At 41.6% G+C, this 19,446-nt stretch overlaps 1 protein-coding gene across 2 annotated transcripts in view; it reads left to right on the plus strand.

Annotated features, from left to right (window-relative positions):
• esrrga (estrogen-related receptor gamma a) overlaps nucleotides 1–18,845 on the plus strand; it is a gene marked incomplete at its 3' end in the record, with an annotated part of 63,732 nt that extends 44,887 nt beyond the window's left edge. For both annotated transcript variants that reach the window (XM_083913699.1, XM_083913698.1), the window contains exons 6-8: nucleotides 14,068–14,174; nucleotides 14,274–14,436; nucleotides 18,601–18,845. In XM_083913699.1, coding sequence (XP_083769825.1) covers nucleotides 14,068–14,174; nucleotides 14,274–14,436; nucleotides 18,601–18,845 — 515 coding nt within the window. The remainder of the gene's footprint in view (nucleotides 1–14,067; nucleotides 14,175–14,273; nucleotides 14,437–18,600) is intronic.
• Between the last annotated feature and the right edge of the window lie 601 nt (nucleotides 18,846–19,446).

Genomic DNA, 19,446 nt, shown 5'->3' on the forward strand with positions numbered 1-19,446 from the left:
CTGGAGCCGAGCTGTTTTGAAATATAAAAGAATCGTGTGTTCCCCCTGGTCACCTGGCCACCACGTTTAAAAGCGATAGCTTGGCATCACAAATCACCTGTTCATTTATCGAGTGGTAGTTTTTGCGATTGATGAATGCGTAATCATTCATGGATGGTGCCTTCAGACTTACATGAGTCCAATCAATTGCTCCAACCACAATTATTATTTTTTTTATTCGTTTTAAGAATCCGTTTTGATCTGTTCTTAATATGTGACTGCTTATGCTTAATGACAGCTGAGGTTTGTTCATTATTTTAAGCCAGATTTTGCTGTGCTGCACCGCAAATCCACAGGCTGAAATGTGCGTACACGACCTCAGACCAGACATGAGATTTGATCGTAGCTCACGCTCACGTCCAAATTGATAAATGCCGACGTTTGCCAGGAAATGGTCGTACGCACGTTTTTCTGCCGTACGTTCGTTTGATAAATGAGGGCCATTGGCTCTAGACACTGTCAATTGACATGAAGTCTGAAGATATAAAGAATTTCCCAACTTGAGCAAAGGTCATTCACTTATTTAGAGGCTTTCAAAGACGCTGGTCCTCCAAAACGGAAACTCCAACAGGATGTTGTATGATCAAAAGTATAATACCACTCCTCAAGGCATTAGGTCACTCCTACAACAGACTTTTTGATTTACTGAGTTACTGCTTTGTAATTCCATTTTCCATGCCACACTGTTTAAATCTGTCCGTTTACTTAATTTTTTCACTTCCAACTCCCAGTTCCAATCAAATTCATTTTTTGTCTTATTTCTTGCTGCTTTAGTTGGGTTTTCAATGATTGAAATTGTATAGTGTGTTGGTACACAGTACTTCCTCCTTATACAAGTGTGTCACTTCCCATCTGCTATGTGGCCGAGGACCATGTCTGTGGTCTCAGTGCCTCAGTGCGCATTCACATGCACACACAGAACACGCACACACACACACACAAACACACACAGCAGTAATAATGTGTGTGTTTTTGTGTCTATTTAATCTTGATAGGATGTTTCATCTGCAGGCTGCTATCACAGCTGGCTGCCTTATTGTCTGGGTCAGACTGATGGGTATGTCTGTGTGTGTGTGTGTGTGTGTGTGTGTGTGTGTGTGTGTGTGTGTGTGTGTGTGTGTGTGTGTGTGTGTGTGCGTGCGTGCGTGTGTGTGTGTGTGTGTGTGTGTGTGTGTGTGTGTGTGTGTGTGTGTGTGTGTGTGTGTGTGTTCTCCCCTGCATTTTAGCTTGGGATCCCCTATTAGGCTCATGCATGCATGTGTATTTACCTACAACTGTTTGTTGTCCTTTACGAGAGCAGACACATTTCTCTCTGATGTATCTAAACATTATATGCATGCACAACTATATGTACATATGCAACTGTATCTTTCATGCATGTGTGTGTGCTGTCCATCAAGCCACACACATAGCCCTACCAAACCATTGGCTTGGTTGCTGATGATGACATATGAGTTCCTGGCCTTGGTAATGGCTGTTAAATCTCATAATTACACGCTTCTTTATTGCAATGCATAATGACCCCGCAGCACTATTGGACAATTAATTAGGATTTTCAGCCCAGGCTTTTTCAGGCCCAGATGAGGAGGTGGAATGAGGTCTAATGTTCGTGTCTTCAAGCTAGGACATTAAGGCATGATGCTGTCGGAGAGAAGGTTGTCTCTCTGTGCACATTCGTTTTCATCTCTGTCTTTCTTTCAGTCTGTGAATGTCTCTCTCATTCTCTCTGTTCTCTCTGTTCTCTCTCTCCACATTGCTCAATTGTTGAGCCCTTTCCTCTCAATGTCCTGGAAGATGATATTGAAAACCATATCTCTTATCTGTGAATGGTAAATTAATCCCTGTGGAGTTTCTGCTGTCCTCTCTCTATGGAATGCTACGGGGGATTAGGGAAATAGAATCAACACAGTCTCATAATCTCATACACGGACACCAGGCTTGGACTGGGACCATTGGGTTTTGTTTTAAAGCCACAATCAGCAAATTTCTGTTCATACCACAAAAGTGCTTTACAAAAAAAAGAATATGTCACATGCCCACTCAACAATTCACTTCTTTTAAACTATAATATTTGTAAATTTGCATGTGTATACTTTGATGTAACAATAACAAAATAAACTAGAGATCACTCACTCAGACTGAAGGCTAAAACAATACCAATGTCACTGTCACGGCTGGTAACAAATGTTTTTATGTAATCATATTTAAGAACAAAAAATGTCTCCTGCCCAATTTGCTGATGCTCAGACTATGGATTTTGTCTTTTCGGGAGAATATGTTATGGCAGGATATTGTTCTGAAAAGGTAATCCACCAAGAGATCAATAGATTGTTGCAACACAGTTAATTGAACAAGCTGGGGAAATGAATTCATCACAGACTAGATAGATAGATAGATAGATAGATAGATAGATAGATAGATAGATAGATAGATAGATAGATAGATAGATAGATAGATAGATAGATAGATAGATAGATAGATGGATAGATAATTTGACTTAAAACCTTTGTTTGATCTTGACCCAGTTGTCCTTCACATAATTTAACCACTGGCTAGGCAATTTTCCCCAGCAAGTATTCCTCTTTTCTACTTCTTCCATATCGAGAACTGTCAAACAATGGGTGATCGGATACACAGTGTTGCCAACTGACAACGTAAAGAGCAACGTACTTGGTAATATAATATGCAACTGACATACTGGATACTGCCAATGGCCTGAAAGGGACTCATTCTTGTGTGTTTTTTGTCTCTACAGACATGGGGTGACTTTCCCTGGGAAATGGATTTTGATGTTAGGTCCAGTCAGTGTCTTAGTGTGTTTCCAAACAACACTTTTGAATAAGTGACAAAACATCATCAAAACAAAACAGTAAATCAGTATGTTACCAGGTTTTGTGTACTTTTACTAGACATGCAAATGTTCATTATATGTCCTCTTTTTTCTTTTTTCCTTTATTTTTTTTTAATTTTCAACTCAGTGATATTTATCTTCCAAACTGTCTGTTAGGTGTGTGTGTGTGTGTGTGTGTGTGTGTGTGTGTGTGTGTGTGTGTGTGTGTGTGTGTGTGTGTGTGTGTGTGTGTGTGTGTGTGTGTGTGTGTGTGTGTGTGTGTGTGTGTGTGTGTGTGTGTGAGAGAGAAGCGAGAGAGAGAGAGAGAGAGAGAGAGAGAGACTGAGAGGGCTGGTGCCTAAGCCCCTCAGTTTTGTGTACACAGTTAATTCCCCTTGACAGATTTTTGTGCACATGTTTACACACACACACACACACATAAATACATACAAACACACACACACACACACACACACACACACAGAGTGGTCATTCCTGCCTGCATCAGCATTGTGTCGAAGTAGGAAGAGACAGGCTGTAACGTTAGAGGGTGAGAGAGGAAGATGAGATGGACTGAGTGAAAGAAAGATGTGACAAACAATTTTGGAATAAAGAAAATTGTGTAGAAATTAGTTATTATACACTACATTTATTTCACCAAGACAAGCAGAGCAGATCATTGTCACTTGAGCAGCATTCTTAACTTTATAGAGACAAGAAGACATGGCACCAGTGGAGACAGCTGTAGCACCCCCCCCCCCCCCCCACACACACACACACACACACACACACACTCACACACACATACACACTCACTCACTCACTCACTTACTCACCCACACACTCCTTGACATGGCCCTGGCGGAGCTAGAAGTGGGTAATTAAAATGTAAATATTGATATTTTATTATTTGAAATGCCTCCACTGCAATGCTCTTAATGTCACTCCATCTGTCGTCTCCACAGAGACTTGGGGTTGCCCTCGACGACTGGTTGCCCCCACCCAAGCAACCCCGCCACGGCAACAGCCATAACACTCTACACACATCTCTCTATTGCCGTGTCTCCATTTTGGGTCTAATTAAGTGTTAAATATTAGCACCCGCAACCACCGAGGCAGCACACACTACACACAGAGAATACAGCACACGACCCTCCTCTCCACCTCTGTCTCTCTCCCCCTGACTCTCTCTTTCAAGCACACACTTAGACACACACACAGAGCACTCATCCCCACTACTGCAATGGGAAGATTTTTAAGTGTTAATCTTGCAGTGCTGCTGATGGTGTCTAATGTATGCAATTAACAGTCAGCCAGGGCTGAGGGTTTGGTAATTAGCTTGCTGTTCACACTGATTAGAGGCTACTGCAACCCTATGACTGCTCTACTCTCCCCGAGGCCGCTCAGAGAAAAAAGGGGGGATATGGTAGAAGGAGAGGGGGAGGGGAAATGAGAAAGAAATTGAAAAAATATATTTAGCCAACAAAATAAGAGGGGATGAAGGTGAGTGTGACGCATGTTTGCATGTGCAATTTATAATATTGTACCAAATTCATGTCTTTGTGCTTGTGTGTCAGCTATTACTTTTTGTTAGATAAGTAGAGTCACACGAGCAAAAAAATCAGTAAATTAAAATCATCATCAATCAATGATCTCATTGTAAAGGATTAATATGACATTTACTCCTTCCAAATTTTGAAAATCCAGAATTTCTGAGTATGTTGATCTTTTTAATTTCCAAACTGACACGTCTTAGAGTGGTATTTAAGTTGAGCACAGAGAAACTTCCCTTCCTTCAGCAGATGAATGTGAAAACAGCCTTATCGTATCAAACTTGTGCACGTACATCATTCTTTACAGTGAAGGTCAAACATCCAAGTGAAGGAACAATCAGCAAAACACATTTTGTAGTGACAGTATGCTTTTAATGTTTTTCTTTTACAGCAAAGAAGTATTAGTTGAATTGGTTTTTTTTTCCCTTATTAAAATAAACTTAACCTTAACAAACCCATAAAACTTGAACAGATAGGAGTGAAAAAAACAGTAGAGGGTAAATGTGGCTGGATCATACAAACAACAGGATATTGAGTGATGGAAACATGGGCTTCATTGTCCACAGTGTGCAGGCTTACTGGTCTTCTTTCTCTTGTCCCCTGTTTTGATACAACAGTGTTGTCAGAGTTAGATGTAGATATATGATACAAACCTGTGGCACGGACACATAGATTTGCATGCAGAAAAAATGGATGCTGAGGGAGGATATAAATTGACATTAACTCTGTTCCATTCTGTTCATCTCTACACACACACAAACATACACACACACACGCTTTTGATATACTGAAAGGATTTATTGATAGAGCAACCCGATTTTTCTGTCAGTGAAAGATAAAACTAACTTTGCACTTTCATATAATATGAACGCCACTTGACACATTACTTTTTTTTAAAACTTAGTGGCTATATATGTCGGTGTGTATGTGTGTGTGTGTGCCCTGTGTGTGAGTGTGTCTTTAAGCCCCTCTAAATTAGCTGATACTCTGGGTAGATTTGTTTCCATTTCGTTGCGCATCTCTGTGTAATTGGGTCATCTGGTGGATGTGTGTGCGTGTGTGACACCATTTGCCAGCATGCTTGTCGTGTGCGTTTGTCTTGTGTGTGTTGTTTCAGCTTGGCCAAAGCCATCACAGGGGGTCCGTGTTCATTTGGGCCGGCGTCTGGCCGTATGGTACAAAACAGTTTGAAATGTACACACACACACTCACTCAAACACACACTCAAAAAGCCTCACAAGGGAGCACTTGCATTGCACAGCATGCAACAATATGCACTGCACACTAACACAAATTCGAACACGTACAGAAAATGGTATGAGAAAGAGCACTCAAGCCACGTAACACAGACTGCATACAGAACACACACACACACACACACACACACACAAATGCAGGGCACCTATGTGCCCTAACTGTTGGACACTTCACGTGTCCTAATGCAATCTCTATCTCAGTGGGCCAGAAGACTTAAATCTGTCCCCTGCGGAACACAATACGTGTACATACTGCACATCCACTATGCAATCTGCTATTCTCCTTGCACCTACGATGAGCGACTAGACGATCATAAAACAGTATACATCAGAGCTCTTAATAGCTTTTTCAAAAGGTATCCTTACTATAAAATTACAGGACATTAAAGAGGATGGTGACTTTTGTTAGATTTTGAGTATCAACAGAGAAAAAAATGTCTCAAATGATAACTTCTATTGCATGTCTATTACACGTTTATTACATGACTATTCTTGGACACTACATGTGCTTTTTACTCATTTGTGTAATGAAGCGCTCTAGGCCAGGCCTTACAGTAAACATCCAGTTACCCTAACTGTGCTTAGTGTGAATTCAGTTTTGCTGTACTGTGTTACATTTCTATGACAATGTGTGAAGCTTATTCTTGCAACTTCAAGACCTATAACTCTTGATAAGTGTGTGAGTCTTTGCTGTTGAATTGTTGCGACAGACTGAGAAGTTTCCTGTTAAATGTGTCCTGGGGCCATGATCAAATAGGACAGAACACAGTGTCACTGCGAACAGAGCAAGCAGGTGCTCAAAGAGTGCAAGAGCCGCTGCAAGTGTGCAGATGGAATACCATATGTATTTTGTAGTATTTTGAAACCTACTTCTATTCAGATAGTCAGCTTAACACGCCAGTAAAATATATTTAATTAAAAGCAATGATTAAAAGGCATATTTTGATCAATTCAAATAGTCACTGAAACAGTCATAAACAGAGGCCCTCATCTACAGCCAAGATGCAAAACCACTAAAATCAGACCTAGTTTTTGGGAGTTTTAGGAGGCAAAGGACCTACATAAATGTGGTTGAGAAAACATTATACCGTATGAGAAAGAAGACACACCATCTAAATGACTGAACTATTGAATTCTAAAAGGAAACCAGTGCTTGTTGTCTAAAATTGCAATGTAGTGGCAATTTCCCTGATTTGATGTCAACTGGGGACTTTTTTGCAGGTCATTACTCAAATTGCAATGATTAGCCAACTGATCAATTAGTCGATCATCAGAAAAATAATTGCTAACTATTTTTTATCATCAATTAATTTCTCAAGTCATTTTTCGTGCAAAAATAGCATAAAAATATATTTTCATCTCTTAAATGTGGAGGTTTTATATCATATTAAACAAAAAAATGTGTTTATGGCCTCTAAAATGTCTGACATCGACTTTTCTGACTTGTATCTGAGTATCTGACTTTTATCAAATTCCTCTTCTGAAGGAGGAGATGTCTGTGCACTTCTTTGAAATTTGAAATTCAAACTTATCCCGTTAGTTGGTACGTCCCAAATTGTAAAACCAAACGCTGTCTAATATGTGAAACAGTATTTGAAGAGGGAAGAATTTTGAAACGCCGGGAAAGAAACCTGAAACCTCCAGCGCAGAGCGGACTGTCAGTACCCAGAGAAAACACTGACATCGTAGCTGTCAGCCACTGACAGTTACAAGCTAACAAACAACAGATTACAAATAAAAGAAGCTCACTCGACTTACCATTGTGATACGTCTGCTAGTCACTGATTTTAGTGCACAACAGATTCTTCAACTGAGTCTGGGTCTGGCTGATGCCAGTTTCAGGACACTCAGCGAGTCAGCAATCCTCCCAAGGGGCTCCACTACCCCGCCACCCCCTGTCTGAAGCCGGCTCAAACATGTAGGCCTATGGCTGATTCTCTCTAATGTGTTAAGTCATCTCGATGGGTTGTTTGTCCTCTTCTCTTTCACCTTGGGCCTGCTTGTCAACTTCGTCTGGTAGAAGCTAGAATGTAGTCACCAACGACTCTCAACCTAACACAATCACAAATGTGAGCACTAGCAGTGGAGGGTGGGGTGAGGCCAGGTACAGAAAACTTCAATGAGGGAGAAACAGTATAGGTGCTTCCAGCCTCTTCTCTAAGTTTTTCTTTTTTTTTTTACTTTTTTTCTTAAAAACATGTCAAACTAAATATTAATAGTTTTAAATACTAATAACATATCTGGGGTGGGAATTTAATATCTTTGGGCTTTGGACCGACAAAACAAGACATTTAAAGACATCACATTGGACTGAGAAAATTGGGATGGACTTTTATCACTATTTTCTGCGATCGATAATTGATAATGAAAATAATGGTTAGTTGCAGCCCTCGTCATTACTCTCCATATGCTTCCAGATTTTCCAACAAAGGCAAAAAAAATGCCAGAAAAGTAATATTGAAAATGAATTCACAAGCCTCTGAATTTATGCATATTAATATCACATCATGATCGCATCCTCCAACCATCAACACCAGCGCCATCTCTACCCCCTAATCTGCTTTGAAGGTTAGAATTTCTGAGATACACACGATGCGAGACAGACTGCCCAAGCGCTATTGGCCTATTCTGTCCATGCCACAGTCTCACACTGGGGGTTAAGTTGGTAGTTGGCTCATTCAGACCAAATGAGGTCCAGCAACACTGAGCTGACCTGCTTCTGTGCTGGCAGCACCTCGGTCTTGTACACACACATTCTCACCAGGAAACACTCTCTCCCTTGTTATATTGAGCTAATACAACAATAAAAACGAAAACAAATAAAATAGATTTTTAGTGAAAAGATAAAACTAAATTTTGAATGTTTTGATCTTTTCAAAAAAATATATGTTGACTTCAGATACACAACCATACAGCTACAATAGGTACCCAGAAATAAATTACATTGAGGATAAACATTTTTAGGGGTCCAAGCCCGAGGGGGCTGGGGGCCACGAGACTCAAGCAGCAGCGTGGCCCCCAGTACAAGAAGAGGATGAGCAGACTCTATTCCCTGTGGAAGCTGAGATCCTTCAAGGTGTGCAGCAAGATGTTGGAGATCTTCTACCAGTCGGTCATTGCCAGCGCCATTTTCCTCGCTGCTGTGTGTTTGGGCAGCAGCATCAGAGCCAGTGACACCAACAGACTTGATAAAATCATCCAGAAGGCTGGCTCTGTACTTGGTCTCATGCTGGAGTCTTTTGAGTCCATGGTGGAGAGGAGAACGCTGAACAAACGGTTAGCCGTCATAGACAATGATCAGCACCCTCTCCATCACACAGTGGTAAGACAGCGGAGCACCTTCTCACACTGGCTGCTCCAGAGAGACATTCATCATTCATTCATTCATCTTCAACCGCTTGTCCCTGTCGGGGTTGCGGGGGGCTGGAGCCGATCTCAGCTGACATCGGGGTACACCCTGGACAGGACGCCAGTCTATCGCAGGGCACATAGAGAGATACAGGAAATCTTTCCTGCCACATGCCATCACACTGTACAATAAGTACAATAATTTTTATTTATTTTTTCCATCGTTAAAACTCATACTGCAGCCTACATCCATACAAGTTATGGAGGTGAAACTTTGAACTTTTTTTCAGACCCTCACACGTACGGCAGACACCAAAAATGACATGTCCACCAGCAGGTGGCTCTATAATCAAGTTGAATGGGTTTTTGCCTGTCACTCCCACGTCCTACCTTGCACATTCAAAATTCTTACATTCAGGCGTTTCCTGAAGCTACGTGAATCTCGGCATACAGACCACAACTTTGCAGGAATTATCCTTTAATCATCTTGATGAAAACTTATCAAAAGAATTGTACAAGTTCTAACCATGTGTGAGTAAGAAAGGAAGAAATTCCTGTTTGTTGTAGTCAAAACAGGTGTTGTATATCTCCGCAATAATTAGTCAGATTAACATCAAAGTCGGATTAGTAGTATTCCATGGGAATTTGAGGCTCTGTGCAAAAGTAGAGGTCGATCGGACATTTGTTGGTGCTATTACGCAAATTGAAAAACACACAAACCATGCAAAAAATATTCAAAACCCATTTTCGCCCTTTCGTCCTTGGCCGAGAGTCCCATCAGCATGACATTTTGCATGTACCTTTTTACGCCACAAGCTTGGCCTCTTATGCAAAATTGAGTAAAGCATGCATTATATGAACAACCGCAAAATCTACTTTTTCAAATAGCAGCACTTTCTTTTTTCAAACTACTATCCTTGCTGCGCTCAAGATGCGACTTGCGTTATGCCTTATGGTTGTGCCAGTGGACCTGCAGGTCCGAATTGCATAACCTCCGCATGTCACCGGGCCCGAGTTGCCCAAGGGCTTGGACCCAGTTGATACCTGCCTGCAGGTCGAGTTGTATTTGTTATTTAAGAAAAGACTGAGGTCTTGAAATCATTTTAATACGATGTGTAAGAAAATGTTGTGTTGCTGAGATAAAGATAAGTCTATGTACAGGCTTAACATTGCAACTAGTTTTCACACCTGTCACATTAATCCACAATCACACACACACACACACACACACACACACACACACACACACACACACACACACACACACACACACACACACAGAACAGCCTACATCTACAGTTATTGTAGATTTACATGGGCACTATCGTACAAACACACACGTTCATACAAATTGCTTCACAAATGCCACAAACTACACACACATTGCACATGCTCTCATAAGCATCGCGGTTGGTTTTAACTGGTTCCCATTTGCCCTGTAACCACAAGAAAACAAATATAGACCTCCTGGATATGTGTGTTTGTGTGTGTCTTTATATCAACTGGGGCATGAGAGAGGGATGTCCTGTTTGTGTGTGTGTGTGCGTGTGTGTGTGTGTGTGTGCGCGCCAGCGCGCGTGTGTGTATGTGTGTGTGTGTGTGTGTGTGCGCGCGTGCCAGACTGTTGTGCTGTCTCGGGTGTAAACGTGCAGTCAGGACTCATTTGGCAGACAAACAGGCCGCAGGGTGGCTCGGGAATCGACGTGTGTGTGTTTGTCTCTATGTGTGTCTGATAGAGCAAAGGGAAGAGAAAAAAGAGCGCACAAGAGCAGGCAGTAGAGGTTAAGTCTGCATGACTGCACTGCAGCCTCTTTCTGTCAGAGCAATGTAAGGCACACACACAAACCTACATATACACCACACACTCTCTCTCTGTACCTTCATAGATAGACACGCCCAAACAAATACATAGTTGGGTCATTAACTTGTCCTCATGCACCTCTTACCTAGTCCCAATAATTATGTACACACTGTTTAGTAAAATCAAAATTAATTTCCAATCCTGTCTCCTAAAAATGAAGTGTCTATACTACTTAATGTTGCCAGGTATGCTTCGTTAGAAAAGGAAACCTAGCCCAGGTATCCTGTTCTTACACAAGCACAGAAGATGTGGAACTCATACTAAAGACATAGGCATATATACAATAATGGTCTCCAGGAGAACAAATGGCTTTACCTGCAGGTCTGACGTCAGTTTTCTCTTCTTTATAGTGTATATTGATATGTTTAAACAAAGCTTCAAACTTTATTTTCATTGTACATGTCTGTACATTGAGCTCAGTCCAACATCACCACATTAAACACAAGCAATACAACATACACACATACGCAAACACACTCAAAACTCCCACACATTGTATGAGATGCCTTATCAACAATGGGCAGAAAGGAAATGTAATTAGAGCCAAAAAGGGAACCTTCTTTTGTCAAGTGAAATCACAGGTATGAAAGAAAGGTCTCCACCCCTCCTACCACCACCTCCTTCAAACATCTCTCCCCTCTTTTCCCTCCTCCACCTCACTCTTTCCCTCCCTCCATCAATACCTCTCTCTCTCCATCATCAGCACTAAATTCCCATTGATGTTTCTTTTCTTCTGGTGTATCGATCGCTTCATGAGAAGGAGGGGAGGAAGGGAAGAAGGGAGAGATGGCGTTATCTGTTAATTAATTTGTCCTGAAGCTGGCCGCCTATTAATCAGACAGATAAGAGGCATTGGATGGCTGAACAGCGCAGACAGGCTGGTGGGGAAGGGAGGGGGTCGGGGAGGCGCACATACGCACAAACACATGGAAATACACACAGATAGAGACGCACACGCAGAGACTCACAAAAACATATCTATGGGAATGTATGCATACACACAGAAGACAAACATGCTGATGAAACAACACTTACAGTACACATCTGTATATTATATTATTATTAAGTACCCAATACATGCATACATATATCCACAAAATCACACACAAACTGCTTTCACACACACACACACACACAAACCGCGTCCTGATAAAAATCATTGGTGTACCTCAATAAGAAAAGCTGCACTTAAATAATCGCTCAATAAAATAATCACAGGGTTTTAATTATTGGTGTTTCCTTTGTGCGTGTGTTTGTGCAAGTGTGCTTTTTCACTTTACGTGTACTTTGCATGTGTGTGTGGGTGTGTGTGTGTGTGCCCACTTTTTGAGCCATGTGTGCCCCCACATGCCCCGTATCAAATTCCACCAGAGGGATGTGCACCAATTGATTGAACTCTGCGTGTTGCTCCCAATGCCAGAGCACACACACAAGTTTAAACACACAGCCAGTGACACCGTTAAATTATATTAACCCCTTACTCATGTCTTTTGCTCTTCACTTGACCCCAGGGTTTAAACAGATTCAATAAGTGTGTGTGTGTGTTAATTTTAGCAGTGCCCATGCTTATTTCCCCTGCCCACGATGAGTGTTGAAGTCCTAAGGACCCCCTGAAGACATCTTCCTCTGTGAATGAGATATGCGTGTTCATGTGGGTGTGTGCATGAAGACCCCCTTAAGAAATTCACCTCTAATCCCTTCTGATGATTTCATTAAGTAGAGGAAGACACTGCCAGTTGGCAACAGTACTGCTCTTCCTTTCGCTGTGCTGTGCTGTGCTGTGCTATGTGTGTGTGTGTGTGTGTGTGTGTGTGTGTGTGTGTGTGTGTGTGTGTGTGTGTGTGTGTGTGTGTGTGTGTGTGTGTGTGTGTGAGTGAGTGAGTGAGTGAGTGAGTGAGTGAGTGAGTGAGTGAGTGAGTGAGTGAGTGAGTGAGTGAGTGTGTGTATGTTGGAGATGTTAACAGTTGTAGATAGAATGAATTAGAGCACATTACAAACAACAATAGCTTGCAACCTGGACATAATGAGACGCCTGCCATACCCATCAACACACTGTGAGATAAGAGCCCCTAATGCACACACACAAACACACTAGCACACACACACACTCTCACACACCTTCCATCTCAAGAGGAGGCACAGGGCAGCAGATGTTAAAGAAACATCTTCCTTCTTATCTGCCTGCTTCTCCTGGCAGGATGCTCCTCTCAAACATGCGCACACACATAAACACACGCAGACTGGAGGGCTGCAGAGAAGTCTGACAGGTGTGCTCAAATGGGCCTCTGTCTTTGCCTTTTTCTACTAAGGCTGGCACACACAGCAAAATACACACACATAGGCAGACAGGCAGGTGTGAATGGACAGGTGTGTGAGGAGAGGACAGCTGTGAGGAAAGGTGCGAGTGGGCAGGTGTTCCATTAAAGAGACAACAAGCGAGAGTCCAGTGCACCTAAGTAAGAATATAATCGAAAGACATGAAATGAAGAAGCAAAAATATTACACACAAAATGACAGCAGAAAAAAGAGACATTCAATAGAGACAGTGAGAGAGCACAGATAAAATGCACAAAGCAAACAGACAGACACCCAAACAGCCAGAACATGTGGACCGAGATGTATCAAGATGGATGGAAAGAAGGTGAAACCAGAATCAGACACCCAGATGGTCCATCGTAGATAGACACTGACGGATAAAAAAGTCATGGATTGCGATTGGAGAGGCAGACAGATATAGACGTAGGCAAATAGAAAGACATGGATTGACACCGGAGAAAGCAGGGGTTTTGAGGCCATTGCAGCAATTAGTGTGTGTGTTTGAGCGGTGCAGCAGCGATGGCCCGCATTGATCCATGGAGGCTGTGTCAGGGGGAGATAAGGCCTGCCTTTCCCCAGAGAACAGCCCTGGGCACATGGGAGAGAGGAGGAGGAGGTCTCTGGTCAACTGGATGGATGGATGGAGGGTGGGCAGGGAGGGAAGGGAGAAGAGCCCATCTTGACCCTCTCACTGGCTTCAAAACAAGCTTTTCTCTCTTGTTTTCATTCTCTTTGCTCCCCCTTAGATGTACTTTATCTGTATAGAAGTTTAATAATAGTAATACCACAATGCTTGTCTCTTTGAGGGCTAAAACATTTTAATTAACAACTCTTGCTTTTCTTCTCTGTCTCAATCGTCCTCAGGTTTCTCTACGCTGTCTTTGGCAGATCAGATGAGCCTACTGCAGAGTGCATGGATGGAGATCTTGATCCTACGTGTTGTGTACCGCTCCCTGTCCTTTGAAGACAAGGTTAGCATCTTTCTCCTTATGTTTGGTTCTTGCCCTAATGAAATATATAAAAACGCATGTTTATTTGCAACCTCTCCCCCTCTCTGTGTCTCGCTTTAGTTGGTGTATGCCGAGGACTACATAATGGACGAAGACCAGTCGAAGCTTGCTGGACTTCTGGACCTAAACAACGCCATCCTGCAGCTGGTCAAGAAATACAAGACTATGAAGCTAGAGAAGGAGGAATTTGTAGCTCTCAAAGCCATCGCTTTGGCCAACTCAGGTTTGAAATTATTCACATTATGTGTGTGTGTGTGTGTGTTTGTGTGTGTGTTTGTGTGTGTGTGTGTGTGTGTGTGTGTGTGTGTGTGTGTGTGTGTGTGTGTGTGTTTGAGTTTGTGAACATGCGACTGGTAGAGAAAGAGTTAATCCTAGGAATCTCCAGTCCCGTGAGACTCATTTAAACTGAACCATCAAAGGACTGATTTCAATACTCCACATCCAAACACATGCACACACACACACACACGCACACAGGACTGCGACAGCTATGACGCATACTTTCACAGTTTCAACTGCAGTTGTCAAACCTCCCACTTTCGCTATTGAAGCCACACACATACTGTATGTATTTTCTTACTTTTAATAGTAACACATGCCTACAATAATTTTACGCATGCACACACTAACAAGCATACAAACACCCACGTCAACCTGAAGCCCACCTCCCAGCCCCAAACAAAGTGGCGACCCCTTTTAGCATAGTCGTCTCTTCAGATGCCTGTTAAATAAGCTGAAATCATTAGAGCCCAAAGTCTGTCGATAAAGCCCCCTCTCTGATGTGTCCAGCTGCATCGACAGCTGACTGACACACACACACACACAGGCACACTCTCACATACACACACCCCTTCTTCCTCCCATGACCCATCTTTTGAACTTTGTCTTGGAAGCTGGCCATCTCTTCAGTACTCTTTAATTACAAGGGGGGAGCTGTCAATACAATGTGTTTAAATGGGAGAATGCAATGGGAGAGCTTTGAATACAGAGGGCAGGGCCTTTTGTTCGGATTCCACCACCATCAACACATACACACATACACCGAAAACGTTCACGCAAACAAACACGCTGGCACTCTTTTTCTCAAATGTGCCAATTTCATCTCTCTGATGTATACATAAACACACACTCAAACATATATTATATATAACATTATATAACGTGCACTTAAATGTGAGCCTTTGAAAAATGTTTGCTCACAACTTACAGCACATATTGTAATGCACATGCAGAAAATATTGACATGTTGTTTTCCTGTGGGCTATGTGACAATCAATGTCTTGGCTCTGCCTGTCTCTGTGTGTCTGTGTGTGTGGATCTGTTAATGTTGCTGGATGAATGTTGGGAAAGCTGGCTGGCTCTGCCGGCTGGACAACAGTGTTTATAATCATCATGATGGTTATGATGAGTTTTTTGGTATCCTTGTTGCCTCTGAGATATCCAATGGCCTGGATGTGCAAACGGGTCTGGTAGAAAATGATGATAAATCAATTATTTTAAAAAAAGGTTGCCAATACATTTTTTCATTAATAGAATTATTGATAAATCAACTAATCTTTTAAGCTCTAGATCCAAATATATGCTCCTTTCTGAGTAAGTGGTGGTGTTTAAAAATTAATGCTGTTTCCAATATTTCGTCCACCCACATTTACACACATATTGTCCAATATCAACACTGCGCCTTCATTTTGTCTTATGATTTATTTATTTTTATTTCATTAATAATGAGTAACATGTCAGGAATTTCTCAATATCAAGATACAAACTACAAGAATATATTTTAATGTTACTGAAGGCAGATAAAGAGCTTGAAAGCAATGAATTCAGTAAATGTCCAACTAAAGTACAGATATATTGTATTCTGCAGTTGGAAATTGCATATTGCAAACATTTTATATAGTTTTGCCTCTTTGGCAGATGTTACACAAAAATATCCGGATGGATCTATGGAGTAATTATCCATCAAAAGCTTACCTCACTGTTGACACAACTCACATTTGAAATAGTTACTCCTTTAACTGATTGAAATCTAAACAGCTTAGGACCAAATAAGAACTTTGCATCATTGCCCAGACTCTCTAACTGCTCTTCAAGACAACATAATGCTAGCATTAGCATTTTGAAGGGCACTGACACTAATTAATTCACAGGATGCTAATCGTCTGCATTAATGAAGCCAAGCCTTAAGAAATGTTAGCAAACGTGCTCCACATGTAAAGACAGCTAAACTAGCCATGGGAAACAAGAGGCACGAGTGTGTGTGCGTGTGAGTGTGTGTGTGTGTGTGTGTGTGTGTGTGTGTGTGTGTGTGTGTGTGTGTGTGTGTGTGTGTGTGTGTGTGTGTGTGTGTGTGTGTGTGTGTGTGTGTGTGTGTGTGTGTGTGTGTGTGTGTGTGTGTGTTGTGTGTGTGTGTGTGCATTCATTTGTGTGCTTTTGTACATTGTGGGTTCCATGTTAACACGTGTGTTTAACAGACTTATGTGCTCATGCTCATTAACGTTTTACTTGTGAGTGTACCGTGGGTCAGAGCACAGGCAGCAGCCATGTCTACCAGCTTAAATACTAAAGACACAGTATTAATCAAGAACAATGTGAAACTCATTCAACTTAATTTTAACTTATGGTCATTACAGGCTGAACTTCAGGTAACCGCTTATTAAAAATCATAGATTAACGAGGTGAAGGGGATTGTCTTTTTAATTGCCACCAACAGTAATACTCCTCAATGTGTTTGTTTCACTTTGCAGCATATAGTGTACTAAGATTTTATTACGTTTTCATTTAACAAAGGGCACTGCATAAAGAGCAGTTTACTATTTGGCCTTAAAATGTTTGCATTGAAAATTATAGAATAAAAATTAAAGAAATACTGACAAAATAGAGACCTACAAAACAAAAATGTACATAATAATCCAACTCATTAACATTAATTATTACAAAATGTACCGCACCCATACTGCTTTTCACTGAGCAAAATATAATGAGCAGCAAAGTATAAAAAAAAAACTAGATGAGTAGGCCACCCACTGTTATTTAAACTGGGGGGAAAGTAAAAAATTTGAGAACAAATAGAAGCTGAGTTTTCTATTGATCCATATAGAATCCAACCCAGTGCTTGGTCTGGTCCTGCATACTGATACATGCATTACACTCTATAGATCCAACACTTTGTATCTGATTGTCTTTGTGTATGTGTAAGGCTGTGTTCACACATGTTATGTTGAATTTATTTTATCTGCAATATAGTGTTTATGACTATGTTTCACCATTAACTGCGTTGATGTCAGTTCATTCTTTCTTTGCAGAGGTTTGCTAGAGTTTGTAAGCTTGTATTCAGCAGGTGTGAGCCTGTGTTTGTGTAAGAAGTACACTGTGAGAAGTGCCATAGCCTTGTTTTAATGCACTCATATGTCTCATAATCTCTGCAGATCTAGTTTGTGTGTGTCAGTGTGTGTGTTTCTAGGTGTGGTGGCCTATCAATAGTTGCCTTGTGATTATTATTTAACATGCATGTAGTTATTGATCGGAGACATTGATCGGAGGTTGGGAGCTAAAGGCCAGCTCACATTAAGACTTTGCCTCCCTAAGGGGCAATATGGAGCATTTTTATTGAGGGGCATTTTCAGCCTTTACTGCAACATGTGCTGAAACGCAACTTACATACCAGCTCGAAGAGATATTACAGATGTGCGCATCCAAATGCTAATGCACACACACACACACACACACACACACACACAGAATCCTAGATGTTCCAACATCTCTCCATCATTCTACAAGTCTATCTCTTTTTCTCCGCCCACTCGTCTCTTTGTGTGTCCATTCATCACACCCACAGATCCACACATTAAAGACAGAGAAGGGGGCAGTCCCTGATAAAGCCAGATTCCTGGATTTAGTTTCAACTAGAAAGTTTAGGTTTTTACATCTATATTACAGTGTAATGTTAAAAAGTGTACTGGTATTTATAACTAAATACTGTTTAATTTTTAAAATACATCAGTCATGATTATACTTTTAAAGATCTCCTTCGTCTGCAGAATAAAACACTGATGTTTTTTGCCCATTTCACTACTCTGTAAATCATTTCCTACCCTGAGTTTGTGGCTTTCAGTAGCATCCCTGAAATGAGCCTGTTTGGATGAAGGATTAAATCTTTAGCACCCCTCCCCTTTTCAGCACTGAGCAATGACACAGCTAACAGAGGGGGCACAGGCACTGACAGAGTGTTTTCCTTTTCGTGAAATGTTTCATGTAAGATTTATGTGAAGCAGGTAACAATATAAATTGAATGTCCAGATCTAGCCAGACGAACAACATATCTGGGCAATACTACAAATGCCTCATTTGAATTTTAGTCATGTTTTTGTCTTCCTTCCTCCCCCAGACTCCATGCACATTGAAGATGTGGATGCAGTGCAGAAGCTCCAGGATGTGCTCCACGAGGCCCTGCAGGACTACGAGGCTTCCCAGCACCAGGAGGATCCCCGCCGGGCGGGCAAGCTGCTCATGACCCTCCCCCTGCTCCGCCAGACCTCCACCAAGGCCGTGCAACACTTCTACAGCATCAAGCAGGACGGCAAAGTCCCAATGCACAAACTCTTCCTGGAGCTGCTGGAAGCCAAGGTCTGAGGACGGGAGAATAGATGGAAGGACAGCTTGACGGCAGTCTGAATCTCACTTTGAATGACCTCTTTTACATGCACACACTCTTACACACACGCACACAAACACACACACACACACACACACACACACACACACATAAATATGTCCCTGAAGTATGTTTGCTGACACATCCCCCCTATGAATAAACAAGTCACCTAAACCTCTTACCTGAACCCCGGAACCTTCACCGACTCTGACAAAAGGGTGCTCACTTGACCTTTTGTCTTGGAGAAGATGCTGAAAGACTGACATGACCCCATATTGGTAAGGGAAGAAATTGTTTCCTTTTAAAACTATTAACAATCACTCAACAGTTACTGCAGTGGCTCCGAACATTGAAGATGGCAGAACTCTTATGCATTTAATAACAATTAAGATGTTATTAAAGACAAACGCTTAAATGAGGACACATTTAAAAGAAACTGAAAACTCTTCGAGACTAAGACTGCACTTGTCTCCTTTTCCCTCCCTGTTTCCCCTAACAGAGTTTTTTTAAGTGTTCAAGAGAAAACGAGTGGAGAAAAAAAAGAACACTAAAGAAGTATTAATGACGTTTGTTGTCGAA

This window comes from Echiichthys vipera (genome assembly GCF_963691815.1).
Source record: "Echiichthys vipera genome assembly, chromosome: 1".
Classification (NCBI taxonomy): Eukaryota; Metazoa; Chordata; class Actinopteri; order Perciformes; family Trachinidae; genus Echiichthys; species Echiichthys vipera.